At 36.3% G+C, this 27871-nt stretch overlaps 1 protein-coding gene across 5 annotated transcripts in view; it reads left to right on the forward strand.

The window, feature by feature from the left end:
• The window catches only part of slc25a26 (solute carrier family 25 member 26), a 60156-nt gene that overhangs the window by 22769 nt on the left and 9516 nt on the right, over positions 1–27871 (forward strand). For 4 of the 5 annotated variants that reach the window (XM_066698013.1, XM_066698012.1, XM_066698011.1 and 1 more), the window contains exons 6-7: positions 22633–22677; positions 26182–26251. In XM_066698013.1, the coding sequence (XP_066554110.1) occupies positions 22633–22677; positions 26182–26251 (115 nt within the window). The remainder of the gene's footprint in view (positions 1–22632; positions 22678–26181; positions 26252–27871) is intronic. The other variant, XM_066698015.1, reaches the window with a different exon arrangement.

Here is a 27871-nt window from a genome sequence, read left to right on the forward strand (position 1 = left end):
AATGTCAAGGCCTGAAAGACAGAAGATGTATTACAACTAACTGTAACATAGTCCAGGTACAAAAACTGGCAGGCAGTTTCAATCTGAGCTGGAAGATATCTTAATAACAATATAGGATGGACAGCTGTTATTCCAGACATGAAGTCTGTTAATCTTAGCAAAATTCATATTACTCAATAGATGTCGTGTGTGTGTGTGTGTGTATATATACAATATATATGTGTCTCTCTCTCTCTCTCTCTCTCTCTCTCTCTCTCTCTCTCTCTCTCTCTCTCTCTCTCTCTCTCTATATATATATATATATATATATATATATATATATATATATATATATATAGAATCTCGTATTGTTACAGAAGACATGCATTCAACTATGTGCTTGAATCAATGATAATGATGATGACCAATTTTTAATTATTATTTTGAAACACAATGTATTGTACTTGTCTATAAAAGACAGCTGTACTGAAAGCATGGGCACATAATATAATCGACAGAATATCATGCAGTTTTCAGATTATCCCAGTGATTGGCCCAATTAATATATATTTTTTTTAATCTTTGGCAACAATCCAAATATTTATTATATATATTCAGACCACAGTTTGAATAATTTATAAATCCTTGTGTTTTTTTTTTTTTTTTTTGCATTTGAATCTACAGGACATTTTCACTGAGTTGTACTGTAGAAGGAGCTTATCACAGTTTAGGAAAGATTTAGCACTCAAATTATTCTCTGTGTTGCCTGTTTTGTTAATCAATTAACAGGTATTCTTCCTTTAAATTAACTAAAAATAAATAATCCGGCTCTGATATACCCCCATTTGGAATGCATTATTTAAATACATTTTAGCACAGCAAAATAAATGTACTTTTTTGTTTTTGCATTGTAAGGAATTTTAAGACTTTGGCTGGAATTGCCCTTTTTCTTCTTCCCAGATAAAAAATGGTTTCATAGAACATCTGATAAAAATCAAAGTTGCGTAATTTTCTTATTCAGATTGTTTTTATGAACTAGATAAATTATTGTATTATGTTCTAAATGAAAGGCATATAACCGATATTAAGGAAATGTTATCATTAAGTATGTATTTAAATACTCTGTTTTTACATTAAAACTTATCTGTTTTTGAACAGTAAGCCTTTAAGTTACTGAAACTAAATAGCAGTGACAGCTTTATTGGTATTATGTGTTTAAACAGTATTGTCAATTGAAGTTCATCTGTTTTATTTTAAACTTTCTTTTAAACAAAAGCACCATTAACCCTACTTGTACGGACTCTAATAAAACGCAAACCCTCTGTTAACATTTTCTAAGTAATGTCCGAGCAGCAGCACATTCAAAACTAATGTAATATATAGCAGTACATCTCTGGGTCTTGTCATTTTGTGACTCGACTATGTCACATCAAATGATTACCTATTGCTTTCATAAGGATGAAAATATGCAAATCATAGCAAAGACTAAATGTGCTTGTTTTTATTTTATTTGTTGGCAAGATTAAATTTAAACGTTACAGTCTGAAATGTACTTTTAATTTTATTGTCCATCTGGGATATGGATTAGCCATTAAATCAAAGAGCCTTGATCACCCCTTAAGCAGTGATCTAATCTGCTGGAACAAAGAGAGAGCACATTTTGGGACTTTTTTCTTCTTCTTATCCATTACTCTAATGTGTGGCACGTGAACTGCCTGTTCCATTGCCGTATGGGAAAAAAAAAAAAAAGTAATCTAAAAGAGTCAGTGTTTTGCTCCCTTTCCCATGAATTCGATGGATGTTTTGTGTATGCATACAAAGGTTCAGTTTTGGACTTATCCTTCCTGTGTTTCTCATCAACACAATGCACTCATTTATCTTACTGATTTTATGTGTTTCTAATCTTTTAACTTTAGCTTTTCTTGCTTTAGACCGCGCCGCCACATATCCTGCCTTCATGATTTCCACACATGTTCTTCTCAACATTATTAAATGGAAAACCCCATTTTATTTTAATTTTATTTTTCTTGTCTTAATATTTATTATCAGTATATATGAAATGGAACATGAGTTTACATAGTGGTGATCTTACCAGTGATGATAACATGGCCGTTAAATATTTGGAAGATTAAAATACTCAAATAATGTCTGACAGTATATGTGACAATTTTGTGATTGAGATCTGTCAGTGTATGCTTACTTTATCAGATTTTAAAAAGGGGTTAATATTTTAGCATGTTATTTTCAAGGCTGTTTGATGTGGTGAACAGGCCCTGAATAAATCTGAAACGTATTCACCTACACTTGATCTTTAACTTGACATAGAATAAACATTTTTCACAACACAACAGATGTTGGATAATAGATATGTGTTTATATCCTAGAGATGTTTACCCTAATCCTTACTGCATTTTCAGCATATACCATCATCAATCATCATCATGAGCTGAAGAATTTCTTTATTTTGCAGTGGGTACATAAAGGAAGATTTACACTGTACATGTGATGGGATATTTAGTCTTTTGCAGTCTCCACCATGCAGGTTTACTTTAACCTGAAAAGATGCCAAAAAGGTGTTAAGTCAGAAGTAAAACAGAAATGTGCAAAATGGTATTAATTTAAATAAAACAGGAATGTAGTCCAAATATACGCTTTGTGCTGTGTTACTTCAACATGATATATAACATTTCTGAAAATGGCAAACGCAAACCTATATATGTCTTCTATATATATTTGAATTATGTTACCTGGAATTTAAATTGTTTTATTTATCCAAACATCCTACCAAAAGTAATACATAAATAAATTGTAGAAAATGTATTAAAACCTAAAATAGCCTGGTTGGATAATTGTCCATCCTCATCATAATAGCAATCCTAAATTATCTCTGGTGCAATCACCTTCAAAATCACACAAGTTTGTAGAGATTCACATGATTTCAATATATATTCAGACGTTCCTGTAGATTCCTGCTGGGTAATGCATTTCAAAGCATTACAAGGGACAAAAGAGGAAGCTACAGATGAACCCCGAATGATGGAGACCACATAGCAAAAAAAAGATTATTTACCTAGGAATATTCAAGGAGTTTCAAAGGAGATTGACTATTTTTGTATTAAAATCAGTATGTGCCTGCATGTGTGCTGTACTTTATATTTGTTCAAGGTATTTAATAGGAAATTGTATTTTTGAGTGTTTTTTTGGCTTTTATGGCCAAGACTGGTCAAAGTGTGCATGTGATAACATTATCCTAAGCACTCCACAAATCTGACCTGTGTGGTAGGGTGGCAAGAAGAAGTCCATTACTGAAAAAGCCCACCTGAAACTTTCTGGAGATTCTGCAGCCATGTGGCAAAAGATTTTGTCGCCTGATTGCAAAGTGTTATGTTTGGCACAAACCCAACACAGCACATCACCCAAAGAATGCCATCCCAACTGTGAAGCATTAAATTCACCTTTCAGAATGACAATAACCCGAAGCATACAGCCAAAACTACACTGGAGTGGCTAAGGAACAAAAAGGTCAGAGCCCCAACCTAAATCCAATGGAAAATGTGTGGCATGACTTTAAGATTGCTGTCCATCAATGCTTCCCAAGGAACATGAACAACTTGAACAGTTTTGTAAAGAAGGATCATCACATTGCCAAATTTAGGTGTGTAAAGTTGGTAGAGAACTCTTCCATCAGACTCACAGCTATAATTTCTGTCAAAGGTGCTTCCACCAAGTATTAACTCGGGGGGTTGGACACTTATGCAATTATGATATTTCAGTTTTGTATTTTTAATGCATTTAAATTAGGACTTTGTGAAATAAATTACATGAAACTCTGAGGCACTGACACAACTTCATTTCACTCTCGGTTAAATTAATTTTATAATCTGACGTTTACAGCAATGTAACATAAGTTACCGCAGTGTTGATGCTGTAAACGTAAGAACACAATCCAAGATCTACACGAAAGGCCTGTGAGCATCTGGTCTCATGTTTCATGTGTCTATCACTGGATTGATCAGAATGAGTAGAACCTTAAAACCTGGTGAGGATACTGGGTACTTTTGCCCTTTGTTCTTTCGACCTCTGATTTCTGACCACTTAAACCGAGACTTAGTACTTTCAAAGGTGCTGCTGTAATTGAGTTCATGTGGGGATTTTGTGGAAAAAGATTAAGCTCTTGCAAGTTTTTTCCGATAAATAATGTGCCAGCTTTAATCTAATTCTGTGAAAACTGATATCTCCGATGGCATTCAAATTAGAGACCCAATGCAAAAGCTCTGCAGCTGCCTCCGTTTGAATCTCACCACATAAATAGTCATTTTGCATGCCTCATGCCCTTCTCCCCTGCTCTGATCGCTAATGCCTACTTTAAAATCTTCCACTTTATTAACAACTCCCACTTATTAAATGCAACTGGCACCTACCATTTCTTGCTTTCTTCCTTACGGTATCTCTTTCCCTGAGTTGTTATATTCTTGTGCTTAACAGCACTTCAACACCCCTCAGGATTTAATGTATTTTTATTAAATGTGAAAATAAGATGCTTTTTTTTTTTATAGAAACCGTTAGTGAGGATCACATTTTTCAACAAAATCTGAAACCTGCTTCTATTATGTAAATGAATCCAAAGCACAATAATGCTGTGACCTGGCACTAGGCCCATATAGTGAGCATTTCAATTTCTTGTGAACATGTGGCATGCATTGTATATTCAAGTTCAGGTTTATAATAGGTGTTAATGTCAAATAGTTTTTTTTATGTCTAGTTTTATTAAAATGCACCATTTGAGGATGTTATTTAGACTGCTGTTTCATCAGTGTAGTTTACACACCCTTTCACAGAGAGGTTGATTTCTGCAGCATGTGGCAGGATGTTGGAAACTCTAGGATATATAGTGTTGCTTAAATTGTACATTGTTACATTGTTTGTTTTGTTCTTCCCCCCCCCACAAGCAATCCCTCAAGAAACCGATAATTGTGAATAATTAGTATTGTCTCTGAATACATTTGCATTTGAGGTTGGAGTCATGTTGGTATGTTTAATGTTTTTGGCAGGACATTAGTCTGAAGGGTGTACATTACAGGATGACCATGTGGGATTTAATTTGGCGGCAACATGTACAAATCCTGGTGAAATTCTTTAAAAATAATTGAGCCTGATAAATTTAGAAACTTTTTTGATGCCTAATTAGGTTATGATATACCCAACCCAAAACCAACATATAAGGTAAAACTATACCTTATGGCTAATGTAGAGTAATTGAAAGTTAGCTAAATATTAAGCATTCACATGGCATGAAAATGTGCTGTCTGCCAGCTGTTGAGTGTACTATCCATACTACCTAGAATCAGAAAAGCCATACAGTTCTAGACACCATTTATTTAAAATCCAAATCTGCAACAACCGTAAGAATTCCTAATGGCTTTCTGTAATATCCCTTGGCCTCATATAACATGTTTGTGATTTAAATATACATGACAAATAAATATATTTACTATTCATACAGAGCAATAGCACATATTTGGTGTATGTAATACTTAATTCAATTAAAATCAATGAGGAGATTACTGTTAACATTACTAGTCAACTTGGTTCCAACCTTGGTACCTCGGTTTCTGTGTCATTGTAAGTAAATAGGGCAGATGCCAATGCAAGACCCCCTTTTCCCACCCCCTTAGTCTCAGGGCCTGAATTCATGGTGTGACTTCGATATTTCAATTAGGAAAGAGGACGGTGGCTACTACTCATACTTCAATTGAAACAAATAATTAATTTCACTATAATTGAGTACATCCATGTAGGAGGTTGTCCTCAATCACCTCTGATATTCTGTGGAAGGTGGATGTCCATATTTTGAATCACAGCTCAAGGTTTATTCTCCAGTCCTGACTTCATGCAGTCCCTGCTGTTCATAGAGCTCTCCTTTGACAGACAGCATACGCTTCACCACAACCCAAAAGGGTTTTTGGTTTGAAGGCTTCAGCAAATGTTGTGTACACGAACGAGCTTGTATTAGTTCAATTGTGTCTACACTATTAGTTTCCCAAACTCTTTGGGCTATATTTGTTTCCCACAATTTTCTGCGTGTTTGTCTCAATCCAACCAGAAAATGATCTCAACAAACATATGTTTCCAATAAGGCTCACTTGAGGGCCAGTAAAGGAATTTACAGTACAAGAGGGTTTCCACTGAAGAGTGAACTCTGACAAGACTGCAGCAAAAATGTAGTATGTGTGCTTACAGAGAGCACGTCTTCTGTAATAAATGTTAAACTTGAGTGATCTACAGGATAACAACAAAACAAAATACTTCCGCTACATGTGACAGCCTTATTTATGTATGTATGTATACAAAATTGTACTTCTAAACAGATTTCTTGTTTTCCTAGTAAAGGTATACAAAATTAATAAGAACAATAAAACCAATTGTACAGTATGGCTTTAAGGCTAGTATTGATGCATCAGTTTAACACAGAAACAGGATAAAGCTAGGTTTGGAAAGACCAAACAAAACTACTTTCATTCCCTTTTATTTTGTTCTGTGTAATTCCTCCTAAGGGCAGTATACTCCAGAGGTTAAACTTTGTTAAATTAATCTCTTAACAAGCAAACCATAGTGTATTATGGAAAAAATATATTGCTAAACAAAGCAAACTGTGCTGCTTAAATATTTTTACAAAGTTAACATTGTATGTGACATGCAGGTTTATGAAAAACACCATAGTGCTGTAAATTATACTGTGGTTAACCTCTAATTATAGCCTGTATTTTAGTGCGTCTCATCAGAGTGATTTATTTGTTCAGTAGATTCATTGTATCCCTCCATACTACAGCCTACTATACGCCAATATATATATATAATTACTCCAAAATACAATTACAATAAGTTTGAAAATAATCTCTATATATCTCCGTCTCTTTTATTTCTGCATTACAACTAAATCAGTGTGAACTCGTGGGGGATTTGTGGAGCACATCAACTGGAAAAATTGTTGACATTTAGATATGTAATGATCTTTTCTGTATTAAAAGATGTGTGAGAAATATCTGCTTCATGTATCTTTTGATATATTTGTAAGGGGTGTATTCATAAGGATCATCTTAAAACTTCTAAACTTCCGGAGAGAATGCACCTGCTGAAGTCATTAATATGTAATTAAATTGACACTAATATTTATGTTCACGCAAGTAACAGGAGCTATGAGCTGGGAACATCTGCAGGAAGCAGCAGGAGTAAATGTTAATTCATGATGGAACTGTTTTGTGTCAGAAAAGGCTGTGAGTATAGCAAGTGACAATTTGGAAACGTAAGCTACATTTCAGAAGATGGCAAGATGTTTGTGTACCTATGCTTTGGATATCCTGTGTCCAATATAAGTGTGGAAACATCTGCACTAGCTGCATTAGTTTATTTGCAAAGCTCTTTTCCACATTCTAAATATGAGATGCTATATAAATCTAAGATCTTAATGCTATTCCTGTTGCAGAAAGACCAAAATGTTTTCAGTTTTCAAACAGTTATTAGTAGAGTATACAGGACCGTGGAAGTCCAGAGAGGTTTCTCTAGTAGTGAGTGTATATTTTCTTCTCATCTTGAGTTTTCCCAGATTCCTGTGAGATAAGCTGTGTTTCTGTTTATTTTACATAATTGGTGTGCGGGAATAGAAAAGCAGTGTGTGTTTCTCACTGCTCAGTTCTTGGCACAGACCTAAAATTATAATGTTACATTTTTGTATACATATATAAAACATAACATTATAATTTTAGTGTGTGTGTGTGTGTGTGTATATATAGTATATATATATATATATATATATATATATATATATATAATGTATATGTATATGTGTGTGTGTGTATATACACACACACACACACACATATTGTAGTGTCAGGTTGTACTGCAGTGTGCTCAAAGGTATTCAGATACTTAAGATATGTAAAAGTAAGCAGCACAGAGTAAAATGTGAAGACTGCAGGTGTTATGAAGACTAAAATAAATAATGTTCTTCATATAAGCCTGAAACCGATCTTGTGCTTTCTCATCTTTTATGTCTGCCTTTATCGCTACTCAGATCTGCAATATATCTTCACAAAACTGTCATCACCTAATTAGTTTGTCCTGAGGGCATCCTGTGTCATACCAGGATATAATTAATTGACTAAATGAAAAGACTCTCACTGACATCATTAGCAATGAAAGAATTTCTGAAATTCTTCGTTTAAAAAAAAATAAAATAAATAAAAAAATAAATAAAAGCTCCTGAAAATACAGTATTCATAGCAATAAAATCTCTCTTGGGATTTAACAATTAACACGGGGATTGCAGCTTAGTTTATTTTGTACAATTAACACACAGATACTTGTATATATTTGTTAACAAAGTTATGGAGCTTCAGACATGATGTAGTTGAAAAGAATGGATGGATTTTTCCCACAGTTTATGACCACACCAATGTTTCAATTGACTTGACTTTTCATTTTTAATGTCGTATCAGACATGCTAAAAACAAAGTGCTCGTACAGGCTGATAACAAGCACAATGTAAATATTATTTGAAGTTGCTGGGAATTGATTCTCTCTGGAATTGGTATCTTGAAAATTCGCCAAAATGCTGATCCAAGTGCCCTGAACAAGTCCTAATTTGTTTAAAATGTTATTACCCTGTACCAGCACTTATTTTTCCTGTGGCTGGTTCTAACAAAGTACAGTGCAGCAATGATTAAATGTTTTGACATGCTGAGCAACAACTCCAGTTTAGCTTGTTTAAACAGTGTATGCAGTGGCATTTCAAACTGTCAGGTGGAATTTTTCAGCAAGTGCATGAAGGTTTTACTTTGTTGCATTGTAGACTCAAAACTTCATTTAGGTTTTCCCTGGAGTAAAGGATTTTTTTTAGTTTAGCTGGTAACCCAGATAGGAACATGGTCTGACTTTAGGAAATACCCATCTAGTTGTAGAAGGGATATTCAAAGGATGTTTCTATAGGAGTTTCAGTCCTTTGTTTTTTGCCATTTTAAAATTGGTTTTCATATGCTTGCATATCAGAATGCTTATTATTTTGGAGTGAAGTTTTTGATAGTAGTTCATACCTTATTAATGATGCATCATGTTTACTTCGTAGTAGATTTTAATGTTGTGTAAATGTATAAATAGCAGGAGTGCGACTATAATGCATTATTTGTATTTGGAAGATGCCTTGAAGGAAGTATAAAACGCAGCTTGTGGTGTTTCTGGCCATATCCCCTCTATAGCCCAGATGTATGCTGAAGTCTGGTAACTGTAACTCGCAGAAACTAGGCCTCTTAACACTTTCCACAACGAGATGATGGCTGTCAAGGGGCTTGTAATGGTACAAAGAAAATCTTTCATGCAGCAGTTATGAAGTGTTACTCAAACGAAAACAAGTGTGGTGGATTAGCAAGAGAAATATTTATTCATTGATTTTCTTGCGAAAGCATTAATGCTGCTAATAAAAAGACGTACTAATTTACCAAAAAGGCTGTGGTTTAACCTGACACTGGAATCCTTTTAAAATCCGTTCCAACAGTTGTAACCAATTAGGCATAAGACCAAGTTGTATTGAAGTATTAAGTGCTAGTCTTTAAAACTGTTTACTATCTTAGATACAACTACAAATATTTCTGATACAAAATTCTATTATGTATATACATTAGCAAAATGCACATAGGATTTATATACTTCCTAGTGAAAATGAACTTCCCACTTCCCACTAAAGTTCTATAATGTTTATCTAGCTTTATTTACTGATTTGTCCTTTCAGTAGTGTTGCTGTATATTTAATGTTAGATTTAATTTAACCACAAAGATGGACTGATAAGGCAAAAATGTATTTGCACAGCTTGAGAAGGAGGTGTTGGTAGTTTTAATGAACATTGAACAATTTAAGGATGTTGACATACTGAAAAATGCATACAAAAAATCTATTACTATATCTAATATATTATGTATTATTTTACTGTATTATATTAAATGTGTTCCATTAAGTTACACTTCTTATACAAAGATTTCCCTGCTAATAAGAAACCACACTGATGCCTCATGAAAGAGGAAACTGCGACTCAGTGTTCTGCTATGGATGATCTTATGCATGAAATTACTTCAGGAATGAATTTGTAAGAATTGTATCCCTTTCAGATTTTCAGCTCCACCATGTTTCTCATGGCATGGCTTTCTAAGAAACTAAGCCTGTTTTGGTTCTTATATCAAATGCACCAGATTTGACGACATTACCTGGTAATAAATTGGGGATTAGCTTTAGCTTGTATACTTCCTGGTCAACTGATTTTTTTCAGATGTCTCATTGTTATCCTATTTCCTTCAGAGATGGGGCATGCTAACCATCTGACACACATCTGCTTCCTGATATACAATATCCTCATTCTTCTAGAGCCTCAACTCTCATTCCTTATCTTAAGAGTTTCAACACTTTGACTAAACAAGTGTGTCGACATTTGTTAACTGATATGTTCATTTTATTCTACTTATTTTTTTTTCCTTTTTATTTGAAATAGCTTTTTAATTTTGTGATCTGCATCATCATTGGATTGCAACCAATATAGGTATACTTATTGCTTTGATCCATGATTACACTGTTGCTTAATTTTATACTCTAGTTAGTCATTACTCATTTAACATTTAACATCCATGATTTTTAAGTATCTTTCAGGAAATGTATAGATTGTACGTTGTATGTAGATTGACATTTTCTTAGACTTTCCACAAATGTATTTAAAATTGCTACCAGAAGATTTGGCCTATTTGATACACTGCTTCTTCTCTGGAGCACAGAGAATTACTGAAGTACTGAATTCATTACATTTTAAGTATCTAAATGAAAGCTGATCTATGATTTGTAATCCAAGTAAAAAGAAAAAATCCACTGTGATTAGATTAAATATTGAACACCCATTGCTGCTGCTTGTATTACCTGAATAATATTTCAATTTTAAAATGATTTTTTTGTTTTTTTTGTCGGCTCTATCTCATGGTTCTGTGCCGTTTTGCAAAACCAAACGACAACAAAAAAAAAGTCAAGGCAAATATATCAAATTGTGTGTTTTGCAGTTCTCAAGATCACACTGTTTATAGTGTAGCCCCATATTGCTTTGGCAGTCATTTAAAAGCCATAACCCAACTGTTATGCCCCTACTTTTGATGCTTCAGCATGAGCATATACAGATGTTACATTTGAAATTTTAACCACCTTGTCTATTGGGATGACTTAAGGATTTCTTTTGTATTCCAAAAAAAAAAATCACACGCACAAACAAAGAACATGTGTGGTTTGCTGTTTTGAAGTAATTTGAGTTCCTGAAATGTAGAGTAATTTTAGGTTAACTAGTGTTCTTTGGCTTTTATTTATATAAATAGAATGAATCCGTACAACAAAAAATGTATAGATTATATGCAAAATCCTAGGATGGCATTATACATTTTGTATTTATAATAAATGATCAATAATAAATAGTGTTTTGATGTATCAGGTCAGTTTTAACAGTGTTATTAATATTATTGTCATCCACTTGATATATGAGTTGGTTAGGAAAGGAGTAACACTAGACTCATCAGTGTGTTTTCTCTTTTAATTGTAAAGTTTTTCTGCCTGTGCCACTTTTTTTTGCATGGCAATCTGTTTCTCTGTTTACCAAGTGTGATGTGCACTTGGTTCAGTTAAACTAAAGCTTTTGCAATGGTTTCCCTTTCTGTTTCCTTTGTGGTCTACATAATCTTGCAATTGTATTCCCTTATTTGCAGCCATGGTAAACCATTAATTTATATAAGGGATCATAGTTTAATGAGATTAGCCAATGAGAATGTACAATGCAAGTGCAAAGAATGCAAAGCAAAACATAACATTACCTACTGTTATATTTTTAAAATTATTATTATTCAATAATAAACTTTTACATTGAGCAATAAACAAATCATACATTTCCATTTTTAGTTGAATTTCCAAGTGACTGTAATTTTAACACTCACTCTCTGTATGTATATATAGAACTTGTTAAATAAATGCTGAGGTATGTAACAACTGTTTTCAGTCTTCTTAAATCTCCCTACAATTAACAGTCTATACATGCCTTATGACACGCTCAAGTTGAATATTAGCATGCATCAAGTGCATTGTGACCTATTAAAGTGATTTGTCAAATTGCAGGCACTGCAGCTATGAAATATTGCTTAATTTAAATTTATTTTGACATCTGTTTTCCTGATGCCAAACTAGTTTTAAGGACTCGTGACAGTCCATTTTACCACAGAATACTAATACTCCTGCGAGTAACCTTTTACAAAACAAAGTGACAAAGAAAACCAATATATCTCTATATGATAAACTACCTGACAATCAAGTTAAATGATTTTCTCCAAACTAGATCTTATTGGTTGGAACATGTGACACAGTTGTATATATCCCTGTCACAGATGAATCTCAATTCCCACAAATGACTGATGAAGGGGAACACAGACCGCAGGACACAGAAATAATAGCCATGCATGAGCTATGGAGGTTATATAATAGATACCACACCTAATAAGTGCTTTATTGCACGCAGCTATAATTAAAGAGTGTCTGATTGTACATTAAATAAAGTTAAAATGGAAGAAAGAAGGAGATAAAGACATATTTGCTTGAAATATAATAGAATATATTGCTTTAATTAATATCATGTTTTATCACCTAGATTTCTGAGAGCAATATTTCAGACAGACCCTGTAATACATTCATAAACAGAGCTTATTGAGCCTGTCTTTCAGGATTGATGTTGTCTCTTACAGATTATTTGGGTTAACGTCTATGTACTTTATTTTATACTACTACAAAATGCTATACAAATGCCTTCAGTCACACATTTCTATCCCTATGTGATTTGTTGTAATATTATTTGTGCATGTGTGTGATTCAATATTTGACTTTACGGTCCTTTACGGAATTTGAGGATAATTTGTTCAATTGTGAGTGATTAGTTTTGTTATACATTTGTTTGAGTGGCTTGGACAAACACATTTTTAAGTCAAGCACATTTTTCAAAGAGACAAAATAGATAATTTCAAATAAATGGAATCAAAACTACTCTGTGGTTTATGTAAAAAAAAAAAAAAAAAAGTAAACAATTTCATAACAGATTTCAATATGTCTAATAAACCTCTTCTGGAGCAGTGTAGAGCCACTTGGTACAGTACATGTGGCACTAACCTTATAAGGGAAATAAGTTAACTAGGGCTTTCAAACAAACTGTCATTTATGTAGTTACTTTGGCAGCTAGAATTTAAAGTCTGCATGACTGAAACCCCCAGTTCCATACACATTTGCAAAAAAATGCATATAAAAAAGTTTCGTTTTGCAAAAATACATAATTGTATTTGTGCGGGTCCCAAATGTGGTATTTTAAGATATACAGACCAAGTCTAATCTTATACCATCCTGTAAATCGAAAATTACAAACTTGAACCCAATCACAGTTGAATCGATTGTCAGGAGACACTACTTACTGTATTGATTTAACAGTCTTCTTTATTTTGCTGTATGCTGTAAAAAAACACAAAAATGTGTTTAAAATAAGCAAGCATATATTTTGTTTTTTTTTTGAGGGGGGGGTTGTAGTTATTGAGAAATTGTTTTACAGGATATTTTTTTCATAGTTTTTTTCATAAATACTTAATTTCAAAGAGGTACTGCACTGAAAACATGTCAGTCACAGAAAATGTGCAGAAGGTATGCACTTTTATATGCATTGGCAGTAAATAGCCTGCATGTGTGGAACAGATTTGCTATTTGCACTTTGCCCACTTTGAATATAAATATTGTAGTCTAGCCTGGAGCGACGCGGTTCTGTCTGAAGAGTTCTGCCGGGGATGACAAAGGCCTTGCATTCTCTCTGGGTGTTTCAATGTACTGTCAGCACATGGAGACCTCTTGGATGCTCTATCTGACATACATTTTATTACATGTCCTTAAGGGTGTATACATGAGTATTGTTGTTTTGAATCCCTGTATGTTTAAAATCTAAATATTTAAGTGTTCATTCTTTACTGACTTACTGTTAATAGAATTAAACACTCTGGAATTCTTGCTGATTTAAAGTTTCTGGTTCCGTGCATATAATGTAAATAATTCCCTGCCTATAATCTATATTTTGTTATACTCGTGGTTGTTTCCATTGTCAGAAGAAAAATGTACTACAGAATGGTATTACAAAGGCATTTGTCAGGTTTTAAAAATACAATTAGTTATTTGAACAGTAGAAGGTCTTCTATAATATTGTATTCCATTTTACCATTGCATTTAAATAAATCACTGTGCACGGTTTATGCAAGTCAGTTAACATTGACCTTGTGCTGAGGTTCCTATTCAAAGAAACTAGGGGGCTGTTGCTTTGACTACAGTTGCTGAACAAAAGTTGTTACTTTACACTGGAAAGTTAAAAAGAACCTGCAGTGAAATACTTTAGTTGATTTCTAAGTGTGCTCTTCCCACCCCATCCAAACCAAAGAAGGACTAAGGATGCTGGAATCAGTTGATAGTAGGTGAAAGTCTGTCCAGCAATGTCCTGATGGCCCAGCAGATACAATCTCGGCAGCACAGGTTATTCAAAGGGACTTAGATAATTTTCAGTTGTGGGCCGACACCTGGCAGATGAAATTCACTGTGCAAGGTATTACATGCAGGTAACAAAAATGTACACTATAATTACACTATGGGAGGAACAGATCTAGATGAAGTAATGCATGAGAAAGACCTAGGAGTCTATGTGGACTCCTCACTTTCTCCATCCAAACAATGTGGGGAAGCAATAAAAAAAGGCAAACAGGATGTCAGGGTATATTTTCAAAAGTGCAGAATTGAGAACAAGGGCAGTGATGTTCAGACTGTACAATGCACTAGTTAGAGCTCATCTGGATACTGTGGACAGTTCTGGGCTCCACACTTCAAGAAGGATATCGCTGCTCTAGAGGCAGTTCAGAGGAGAGCAACCAGACTTATTCCAGGTCTGAAGGGAATGTCCTACTGAGAGACTGAGGAACTGAACCTTTTTCACCCTGGAACAGAGGAGACTACGTGGGGACTTGATCCAAGTCTTCAAAATCACGAAAGGCATCGACCACATCAAACCAGAGGAGCTTTTCCAGATCAGCAGGGACACACACACCCGGGGACACAAATGGAAATTGGGCTTCAAGGCATTCAAAACGGAAAACAGGAGACACTTCTTCACACAGAGAGTTGTCACAATCTGGAACAAACTCCCCCAGCAATGTGGTTGAAGCTGAAAGTTTGGGAACATTTCAAAATAAACTGGATAGGATCCTTGGATCACTTAGATATTAATGGACACCAAATGAGCACGATGGGTCGAATGGCCTCGTCTTGTTTGTAAACTTTATGTTCTTATGATGAATTCTGAGGGCAAAACCCATGGCCCTGTTGATTGGAGTAGAAAACCCTATAAGAGCAATGTCCATGAAGAAGTATCCACTATCTATCATCTTTTTTTAAGGCTGTAGTATATTTCAGTGGTAATGCAGCTTACAAGCTTGGACGCTGTGCAGTAACTTAGCTAAGCCAACATCGTCATGGATAAGGAATTCAATTTTTATTGCAGATAATATGTAGGTAATATGGCAGATTTAAATCAAAGATTTCACCAGTGTATTTCACTGTATGAGCTGCCTGCTGTCACGTCCACAAATATGTTTTTCTAAAGTGGTTTCTACTTTGTCGTAAGTCTTCTGTGCACTCTTAATGTTATTAATATAAATGTGAACATCTTTGACTCTCTGTGTCTGCCTCTGCCAACAAAAGAGCACTACTTCATGAATCAGTTGTATCCCATCAAAAGAATCTGACAATTTTTGATCATTGTGGATTATTATTTTTTAATAAAAGACATATGGTGGCCTACAGTTTTAAAATCCATTCTTGCACATTGAAAAATATCCTAGTTTCTTGCGTTGTCTTGCCTTATTTGCGTAAACAAATGGCTGTGGTCAGTTTAAATACTGGTGAGTTTATACATTTTGGCCATATCAGGATACTAACTGCTGTGACCATGGGATCTTGCTGAGCTCATTTTGTATAACAAAGCTGCCTATTTGCTACTGTACATTATCAAGGAAAATCCCCCTCCCACTTGTATAAAGCTTATGATGTAGACAGACAACCATTTTTTGCCGTTCATCCCGGGAGAGCCTCTCTTCCGACCATGAGCACAAAAACCCTTTCTAAAGCCTTTTCTAAATAATTTTCGGTATAGTTCTGCATAGGTGATTGCATAAACTAGCTGCACCACCTTCCTGCACAATCTGCCTGGGCCTGAACCATGGCTGTAGAGAATGGCAAGACCCTAGATTTTGCTGCATCTGTGCCCACTTCCAGCAGCACTCGTGCCTCCATTGCCTGGCTCTGATGGGGCCGGCTTCCTCTTTTGGAAACCCTCGAGCCTCAGTAGCCTGTGGAGGAACATGTAAAGCAATATGTCTTCATTATTATTTTTTATATCATGGCTTTAAGACTACAGACATGCAATAATAATAATAATCAGTCAATTAACAGTTCAATCAATAATGTAATATTTTGTTGGAACATAAAACCCAGAGGATGAAAGCGCTTGATCAATGTAGGCATTTTCTATATGGATGTAAATTGCACTTCCACCACATGTGCTGACAGGGGCTGGCACAGATGACATGGTTTGACCTTTCTGGAGATGCAGAGGGAGAGTCTTCTGCTGGAGATGAAACACTTCCTCAGAGAATTCTGTTTGTCAGCTCATTGTACAGCAGTGACATTGATTTCTTCTCGCTGCAGCTTCCTGTCTGGGAAGATAACAAATTCACTGTGGCAGCTGTCTGTCAAGATCTGTTTGGTTTGGGGACCTAAATGAGACTCTTCTCATTTATTAATCATTAAACTTGAGCCTTGGGAGAGTACAAAAAAACATGGAAGCACAGGAGTACTGAAACTGTTTGATGCATTGGATTGTTGTGAATTTTCGTACGGTACTATTTCTGCTGCCCATTAATTATTGGAAATGTACCTGCTTATGTGTATCATAAAGCTGATCTTCAAACTTTTAAGATATTGGTAGTGCTATGTGGGTGTATATATATATATATATATATAATATAATATACATATATATATATATAATATACACTCACCTAAAGGATTATTAGGAACACCTGTTCAATTTCTCATTAATGCAATTATCTAACCAACCAATCACATGGCAGTTGCTTCAATGCATTTAGGGGTGTGGTCCTGGTCAAGACAATGTCCTGAACTCCAAACTGAATGTCTGAATGGGAAAGAAAGGTGATTTAAGCAATTTTGAGCGTGGCATGGTTGTTGGTGCCAGACGGGCCAGTCTGAGTATTTCACAATCTGCTCAGTTACTGGGATTTTCACGCACAACCATTTCTAGGATTTACAAAGAATGGTGTGAAAAGGGAAAAACATCCAGTATGCGGCAGTCCTGTGGGCGAAAATGCCTTGTTGATGCTAGAGGTCAGAGGAGAATGGGCCGACTGATTCAAGCTGATAGAAGAGCAACTTTGACTGAAATACCCACTCGTTACAACCGAGGTATGCAGCAAAGCATTTGTGAAGCCACAACACGTACAACCTTGAGGCGGATGGGCTACAACAGCAGAAGACCCCACCGGGTACCACTCATCTCCACTACAAATAGGAAAAAGAGGCTACAATTTGCACAAGCTCACCAAAATTGGACAGTTGAAGACTGGAAAAATGTTGCCTGGTCTGATGAGTCTCGATTTGTGTTGAGACATTCAGATGGTAGAGTCAGAATTTGGCGTAAACAGAATGAGAACATGGATCCATCATGCCTTGTTACCACTGTGCAGGCTGGTGGTGGTGGTGTAATGGTGTGGGGGATGTTTTCTTGGCACACTTTAGGCCCCTTAGTGCCAATTGGGCATCGTTTAAATGCCACGGCCTACCTGAGCATTGTTTCTGACCATGTCCATCCCTTTATGACCACCATGTACCCATCCTCTGATGGCTACTTCCAGCAGGATAATGCACCATGTCACAAAGGTCGAATCATTTCAAATTGGTTTCTTGAACATGACAATGAGTTCGCTGTACTAAACTGGCCCCCACAGTCACCAGATCTCAACCTAATAGAGCATCTTTGGGATGTGGTGGAACGGGAGCTTCGTGCCCTGGATGTGCATCCCACAAATCTCCATCAACTGCAAGATGCTATCCTATCAATATGGGCCAACATTTCTAAAGAATGCTTTCAGCACCTTGTTGAATCAATGCCACGTAGAATTAAGGCAGTTCTGAAGGCGAAAGGGGGTCAAACACAGTATTAGTATGGTGTTCCTAATAATCCTTTAGGTGAGTGTGTGTGTGTGTGTGTGTGTGTGTGTATGTGTGTATGTATGTATGTATGTATATATATATATATATATATATATATATATATATATATATATATATATATATATATATATATATATATATATATAAATACTTTTTTTCCCTCACTGTATTTGATCCCCTGCTGATTTTGTACGTTTGCCCACTGACAAAGAAATGATCAGTCTGTAATTTTAATGGTAGGTGTATTTTAACAGTGAGAGACAGAATAGCAACAAAAAAATCCAGAAAAACACATTTCAAAAAAGTTATAAATTGACTTGCATGTTACTGAGTGAAATAAGTATTTGATCCCCTATCAATCAGCAAGATTTCTGGCTCCCAGGTGTCTTTTATACAGGTAACGAGCTGAGATTAGGAGCACTCTCTTAAAGGGAGTGCTCCTAATCTCAGCTCGTTACCTGTATAAAAGACACCTGTCCACAGAAGCAATCAATCAATCAGATTCCAAACTCTCCACCATGGCCAAGACCAAACAGCTGTCCAAGGATGTCAGGGACAAGATTGTAGACCTACACAAGGCTGGAATGGGCTACAAGACCATTACCAAGCAGCTTGGTGTGAAGGTGACAACAGTTGGTGCGATTATTCGCAAATGGAAGAAACGCAAAATAACTGTCAGTCTCCCTCGGTCTGGGGCTCCATGCAAGATCTCACCTCGTGGAGTTTCAATGATCATGAGAACGGTGAGGAATCAGCCCAGAACTACACGGGAGGATCTTGTTAATGATCTCAAGGCAGCTGGGACCATAGTCACCAAGAAAACAACTGGTAACACACTACGCCGTGAAGGACTGAAATCCTGCAGCGCCCGCAAGCGCCCTGCTCAAGAAAGCACATGTACAGGCCCGTCTGAAGTTTGCCAATGAACATCTGAATGATTCAGAGGAGAACTGGGTGAAAGTGTTGTGGTCAGATGAGACCAACATCGAGCTCTTTGGCATCAACTCAACTTGCCGTGTTTGGAGGAGGAGGAATGACCCCAAGAACACCATCCCCACCGTCACACATGGAGGTGGAAACATTATGCTTTGGGGGTGTTTTTCTGCTAAGGGGACAGGACAACTGCACCGCATCAAAGGGACGATGGACGGGGCCAAGTACCGTCAAATCTTGGGTGAGAACCTCCTTCTCTCAGCCAGGGCATTGAAAATGGGTCGTGGATGGGTATTCCAGCATGACAATGACCCAAAACACACAGCCAAGGCAACAAAGGAGTGGCTCAAGAAGAAGCACATTAAGGTCCTGGAGTGGCCTAGCCAGTCTCCAGACCTTAATCCCATAGAAAATCTGTGGAGGGAGCTGAAGGTTCGAGTTGCCAAACGTCAGCCTCGAAACCTTAATGACTTGGAGAGGATCTGCAAAGAGGAGTGGGACAAAATCCCTCCTGAGATGTGTGCAAACTTGGTGGCCAACTACAAGAAACATCTGACCTCTGTGATTGCCAACAAGGGTTTTGCCACCAAGTACTAAGTCGAAGGGGTCAAATACTTATTTCCCTCATTAACATGCAAATCAATGTATAACTTTTTTGAAATGCGTTTTTCTGGATTTTTTTGTTGCTATTCTGTCTCTCACTGTTAAAATACACCTACCATTAATATTAGACTGATCATTTCTTTGTCAGTGGGCAAACGTACAAAATCAGCAGGGGATCAAATACTTTTTTCCCCTCACTGTATATATAATCTCACCCTATATTGATCCACTGTTGCATGAAGGATTCCAAGATGTGTCCACTTGCTTTGATCTACAGCTTTCTCTCTGCTTCTGTATCAGATTCAAAGGTTGCTTTATTTTCATGAACAACAGTAGCAGTGTTGCCAAAGCAGAACATAAAATAAACCTGAAGACAAATAATTACAGCAAAATAAATAAATACTTTTATAATCTCTCACGCGCACAGACACACACACACATACAATTTCTACAAATGTCCTTAATATTTTTTCAAGTATTGAGGTAGGATATATAGATACACGGAGGGGATTTTTTATTTTTTTGCAACAAAAGGTGAAAACTTTGAAAGGGGGTGTAGACTTTCTATAGGTACTGTATGTACATGTGTGTACCCATGTATATGGTTCTGTATAAAAACTTAAAATTAAATGTTTTTCTGTATCTAACAGTCTATTAATTCAAATTACAACTGGCTTTTGATCAAAGATGAGTAAATTAAGCACATAATGGTACAGTGGATTTTAATAGTATAATGTATTGAGTACACATCCAAAACAAGTCACATTTGTTTTGTTTGGTATAATCCACATTTCTATGTATACAGTGCATCCGGAAAGTATTCACAGCGCTTCACTTTTGCCACATTTTGTTATGTTACAGCCTTATTCCAAAATGGATTAAATTAATTATTTTAATCAAAATTCTACAAACAATACCCCATAATGACAATGTGAAAAGTTTGTTTGAAATCTTTTAAATTTTTCAAAATTTATTGAAAATAAAAAAACAAAAATAGCACATGTACATCAGTATTCACAGCCTTTGCTCAATACTTTGTTGAAGCACCTTTGGCACCAATTACAGCCTCAAGTCTTTTTGAGTATGATGTTACAAGCTTGGCATACCTATTTTTGGGCAGTTTCTTCCATTCGTCTTTGCAGGACATCTCAATCTCCATCAGGTTGGATGGGGAGCGTCGGTGCACAGCCATTTTCAGATCTCTCTAGAGATGTTCAATCGGGTTCAAGTCTGAGCTCTGGCTGGGCCACTCAAGGACATTCACAGAGTTGTCCTGTAGCCACTCCTTTGTTATCTTGGCTGTGTGCTTAGGGTCGTTGTCCTGTTGGAAGATTAACCTTCGCCCCAGTCTGAGGTCCAGAGTGCTCTGGAGCAGGTTTTCATCAAGGATGTCTCTGTACATTGCTGCGTTCATCTTTCCCTCGATCCTGACTAGTCTCCCAGTTCCTGCTGCTGAAAAACATCCCCACAGCATGATGCTGCCACCACCATGCTTTACTGTAGGGATGGTATTGGCCAGGTGATGAGCAGTGCCTGGTTTCCTCCAGACATGACGCTTGCCATTCAGGTCAAAGAGTTCAATCTTTGTTTCATCAGACCAGAGAATTTTGTTTCTCAGAGTCTGAGTCCTTCAGGTGCCTTTTGACAAACTCCAGACGGGCTGTCATGTGCCTTTTACTGAGGAGTGGCTTCCGTCTGGCCACTCTATCATACAGGCCTGATTGGTGGAGTGCTGCAGAGATGGTTGTTCTTCTGGAAGGTTCTCCTCTCTCCACAGAGACACGCTGGAGCTCTGTCAGAGTGACCATCGTGTTCTTGGTCACCTCCCTGACTAAGGCCCTTCTCCCCCCGATCGCTCAGTTTGGCTGGGCGGCCAGCTCTAGGAAGAGTCCTGGTGGTTCCATTTACGGATGATGGAGGCCACTGTGCTCATTGGGACCTTAAATGCTGCAGAAATTGTTCTGTACCCTTCCCCATATCTGTTCCTCGATAAAATCCTGTCTCGGCGGTCTACAGGCAATTCCTTGGACTTCATGGTTTGGTTAACTGTGGGACCTTTATATAGACAGGTGTGTGCCTTTCCAAATCATGTCCAATCAACTGAATTTACCACAGGTGGACTCCTATCAAGTTGTAGAAACATCTCAAGGATGATCAGTGGAAACAGGATGCACCTGAGCTCAATTTTGAGTGTCATGGCAAAGGCTGTGAATACTTATGTACATGTGCTTTTTTTGTTTTTTATTTTTAATAAATTTTGAAATATTTAAAAATTTTCAAACAAACTTCTTTCACGTTGTCATTATGGGATATTGTTTGTAGAATTTTGAGGAAAATAATGAATTTAATCAATTTTGGAATAAGGCTGTAACATAACAAAATGTGGAAAAAGTGAAGCGCTGTGAATACTTTCTGGATGCACTGTATATTCAACTAATAGAATCACTGTTTTGCTACAGCTTTGACCTCTGAAGCTTGGTGTTCTCAGGAGCAACCCCCCCCTAAAGGCAGAAGAGTGCTTCACTTCTTGTGTCTTTATCAGACAAATCTGCAGAACTTTTATACACCTGGTGCACAGAATTGAGTTACCTATGTGCTCTTCAACGATGCCTCTCTCTAAAAAGAACTGTCAGGTGTAGGTCTGACAACATTATACATTCATATCAATTAATTGCAGGCTGCATTCTTTTTTGTAGTATAACTTGATTTATTCATATTTTGACTGTAATTTTTTTACATTTCAGATTCCCTTCTCACTTGTGCAGTTTCCATTGTGGGAATATTTGAAGGTATGTCAGTTTCACTCCGGGGTTGTGAACTCTGGGTTGTTATCAATCAATACTGAAATTAATGTGGTTATGAGCTACTACATTTATGGCTGAAAAAATAGTTTGATCATTAATGTCTTTTTAGTGATACAATCCTTGTCATTATGCACTCATTCATGGTTATCTCAGTAATTATTAAATTGAGCTACAATTTGTCATTTACCAGACAATGCAGAACAATTTATGTCTCTCAATTGTCTGCTCCTGCAACATAAATGTGTCTTAATGTAGCATTTCCAGCCATGATGTCATGGCGAACCAATGAGAACAGTAAATTCCATTAGCATAACGGCTTAATTTTGTTCAACAAAAAAGGACAATGCACCAGACAGCTGTGAGGGAAACAGAAATCACTTTCTCACTGAAATAATAACTGTCTTTTTTCACACTTTCAAAGGGTATCTTTCAGCCATCTGTATGTTGATGCTTCATAAGTCATTTTATGGGTAACACTGGAATGCGACACTTTAGTTGTGATCACAATAGCATATCTGAAACTTTTTAAATGACTTCATATAAAACCGTGTGCTGGTCACACAGAAGAAAGTGCCAAAAATAGAAGTTCCAGTGCGCCAAAACCTGAAACAACAAAATCTGATCCTTTGTAGTTCTTCTAAGTAAAACTTGGGTTTCACCTGTCCAAATATTTAGTCATTTCTCTTTTGACTTTTTGAGTCTGATCAAGTGAAAAATTGAGTCTTCCGCATTGTGTTTATTTTGGAAAATCTCGCCAGATACAATCTTGTTGTTTTTTTAGTTGAATTAGTCACAGATCTTCTCGAGCCCGAGGGGCCAGTTTCTGTTTTCCCGGCTCTTGGTGTGATCCTGAAGTTGTCCAACAGAGCCTTTGAGCATATGTGAATGTACACTCTAACTCCACAAACGATTGTAAAATGGTGTAATGTAAATACACTACATGATATGCCGTACATAAAACTGTATGAAAACACGAATGGCTTAGTATAAGTGGATGTGTTAAGCAGTAGTGGAAAGGTGGCTGACCTGTTTGTGCATTGCTCTAGAGGCATTTCACACTAATACAACCCCCTGGAGAGCCGTTGTAGAGAGGAGTTTTGCTATTTGTTGTGAAAGTCAGCTTAAGAAAGTGAACGCATTCTTATTGCGTGGAATGTAAATGCATAGGTTCAGGTTATCATTATCTTTGTCACACAGATTGATGTATTACACCACACTGGTAATTATGTGGAAGCAGCTGTCCATATTGAAGAGATCCCATTATAAATAAAGGAGATAACTGTACCAGTGGTTACACTTCCAGAAATATAATGAAATTGTATGGCATGGGTTAAATGGGTCACGTCAAGTGGATTTCTGGTACCACACACCCTGAATAATAGTTTATTCATTAAGGCCCACACTGTGTGGCATTTTAATTGGAAAAATTAACATCTGTTCAGAGCTGTTTTTTTTCCTTTTTATATAGAGACTGTTTCTGCTAACACAAGCACACAACAGCTGCTCATTTATTGCAGACAAACCTCTGATGTCACCATCTCAGAAAGTACCCTGAGAAAAAGCATGAAGTCATCTTATGAGAGAAGGAGACATTTCGGTCACTGGAGAACATCTAATAAGTTAATTTAAAAAAAAAAGAAAATCTAATGTTAAGCACTGAACACAATGAGACGGAAAAACAAATCTGATTTTAAATATTTGATTGATTCTTTAACAATATATTTGCACATTTATGTAGGATCTCAAACTTTATATGTTTTTTATTTAACTATTGTATAATATTCCTCCACAGACCATTCCATTAGCCAGAATCGCAGCATGTGTGTAGGAATCGGATGTACTGCACTTTCCTGTCTTGTGAGGTGTTTTTTTTTTTTTTTTTTTTTTTTGGGAAAGGTGTCTCTCCACAGTAGAAAGTGCTGGGAAACCCTCCTGGTCTGGTGTGTACTACAGGTGCTGAAGAGTTAAAGGGGGTCAGGGAGCAGGGAAGTTGAACAGAGCTCAGCCTGTGTTAGTTTCCATGCACCACAGCCAGCGGATTTACTTCCAATTTGTTATTCATAAGGGAAGAGCGAGAGACGGGGATGGCTCTCTGCAACGGCATCCTTTGAAGTGGAAAACAAAGTCTCTCATTCAATGTGCAGTTTAATGGAATACACATGACACATCTTGGCACTTAGTGGAGCCCTTCCACTGCACACTGGTGTAGAGTGTGTAGGGGGGATAGTGCCCTTTTAAAAAAATATATCTAATTATTTCATGCTGTTCTTCAAATCACATTCCTTAAAGCAATCAAGCATCCATTATTACGGGGTAGCTGAGCGATTGTAGAGCTTCTTAAAAAAGCATTGCTAATTATTAGAAGTATTAAATGTAAATGTACTGAGCGCAGAACAAAGCACCGAAAGGTTGGGAAGTTAAAATGCTAGACAAGATCCCATGTTCAAGTCTACATTTGGCCTTGCAATGAGATTGGAACAATCAGACCGTCGACGGAAAACTTTTCGAATTGTTCAGCTTAAAATAGATTCTTTCATTGGAAACAAATGCTGTGTTTAAATTAAAAATGACATGAAAACAAAGCAGAATAAAGATCAGCAGAATGTACACACTAAATCAGTTGCATATGGTACCTAATGTAAAATATTTAATAACATTATTTTAAAGTTTTAAAATGGAAAAGGAACTAATATTTTTCTAGTAATAACACAGAAATACAATATCAGTATTGATGTTTTTTTAAATGACATTTTCATTTACACATTCATTTACTTCAACTTGGTTTAAACTAAGTTTAATATTGGCTGTTATTATTAATGTTATTATTCTGATGATGATGTATGGCAGTATTATTTGAGAAAGCAGCTCTCTGGGTGTTTATATGTTGGTATATCTATGAGTTCATTTTTGAGGGTTATGTCAACATGACCAGCACAAGCTGTTGATGACCTTAACAGAGACCTTCAACCTAAAATGAATGCCATATTGAGCGTGTGTTTTGGTCTCTGAAATACTTGCTTCATTGCCCGTATTGAATGATTCCTCTAAATAGGGTGTATATTGTATTTTAGTCAAATCAAACCTTCAAGCCTTCAGAATTTTCCATAGGCAGTATTACTGGAAATACTTTCCTTTCTAAAACGATCTAAATTCTCACGTCTTCATGTGCAATTAAGTGGGTGAATTTCATTCTGTATGCATGCATTTATTCAGCAGATGATCTACACATATATACCATATCTTTACCTTTAGGCATTTTTGCTGAACTCAGGAATTTGTGACCCCTTACAATGTTCCAGTTTCTCATTTTATAGTTCTCTTTGAGATTCTTGGGGAAAAAGAGCTTATTACATCACTTTTAAAAGAGGACATAAAAATAGCCCTGCACTTGAATTCCCATCCACAGTACTAACCCAGTGGGGTTTCTGATGCTTTTAAATGCATCTAATAACTTAATTTCCCCCCTTTTTTTTCTTTTCTTCACTACAGAGCCTTTGGTCATGGAAGCAAGGTCATGTGCTGTATCCTTGGCAGTCGGCGGTGTGTGGAGCTTTTGCAGGTGCAAGGGATTATATGTTATTCAGGGTAATGCTCAGGAAGGGGGGGAAAAGGCCAGTGATATATAAAGTTTACTAAAGCAGCATTCCTAACCAAATTCCACAAAGGTAGTTTCATTCTTTTTCTTTTTTTCAACTTTGGATATCAACAGCACTTTTAAAAACAAAAGATTGAAAGAAGGACATCCACCTTGTAGACAGTTTAAAAAAATTATAATTAAAATGTATTTTCCTTGTCTGTCACTTTTAGAAAAGAAAAAAAAGTCTGTTGGCCTAGGTTCATGCATCCTTCCACAGGATGGTTTTGAGTATTTTCTGTGAGGAGGAGGCCTGTGTTGGGTGCTAGTCCCTACAGCTGCCTGACCTGCAATTCTCTTCAGGGGTTTAAAGTGATTTCAGCAAGAGCCCATAATTCACAGCTTATGCGACAGCTAAGACAGAGAAAACAGATTAATTGTAGTCGGCTGGAATGGGGATATTGACAGGACGCCCCGAGGGCCAGAGGGCTGCCATTTTGTGCTTCAGCATGTCTTTGGGCCACCCTCACCTGGTGTGCGTATTTGTGCGTAGGCAAAGGAATGAAGATCATTTTGGAAATTTGAATAATTCAGCATAATACTATTTACTTACTATTTAAAATTGCATTTCGTAATGTTGGCGTGTGTGCACTATACAATAAATCAGCGTTTAATTTTTAATTAAACAAGAAACCTATTCTCAAGTGGAAACCTGAGGGAATTAAAAAATATCTATTTATAATGACTTATCATGCTTATATTTCTAAAGGATATTGCAGTCTTTAGAAATCATTGTAATCTGACGGTGCCGGTGAAACTTGCATTGTAATATTTAACAGCAATATAAAACTACAGCTTTGTAGAATGTGGAAAATTATATTTATTAAAATTCTGCTTCTACCCCAAAACAAGACTGGGCCTTTGATAAAATAAACATGTCTATAATATAGTTTTTAATTTAAAGGTCAGGAAAAAACCTCAACATGAAGTATTTTTAGGCCTGATGTTGCATTTCTAATGTTAATCAAACTGGGAATAAAAAAATAAGTATATTGTAATTTTTTTGTATATATTTTTAAATCAGTTCTGCCTTGTAACACAGTACATATTGTTGGCTTTAAGCCTGGTGAACTCAACCCTGTGGTCACATTATATGAGCATTTCTGGCCAGTCTGCGAAGGCCACAGCCATTGAACAGCAGGTGCTTCCCACTGCAGACGTTTATAGTTCTGGTCACTATGAAACTACTGTTGTCACATACACACACACAGGCATGTGTAGAAAACAGAAAAATCTGACTTTTTTTTTTTTTAAATATTGCTTTCATATAACAGCAGTTGTATTTTCCTATGATTGTCTCACAGCAAAATCTTTCAGACCCTGCGCCAGACTTGTTTTCAGTTGTTTTTTTTAATGAAAAAACAAAATACAATATATTTTACCCTAGAATTAATTGTTTTAAAGACATTTAGTTAATTCACATTTCTCGAAACTAATGTTTGCAGAGAAAACTAAAAACTAAACTACAATTAACTACTATACAAATACTACTAAAAATAGGTTTTAAATTAGATGGTAGGGTCTTTGACAGGTCAATTCAAACTC

This window comes from Amia ocellicauda, chromosome 3 (assembly GCF_036373705.1).
Source record: "Amia ocellicauda isolate fAmiCal2 chromosome 3, fAmiCal2.hap1, whole genome shotgun sequence".
Taxonomy (NCBI): Eukaryota; Metazoa; Chordata; class Actinopteri; order Amiiformes; family Amiidae; genus Amia; species Amia ocellicauda.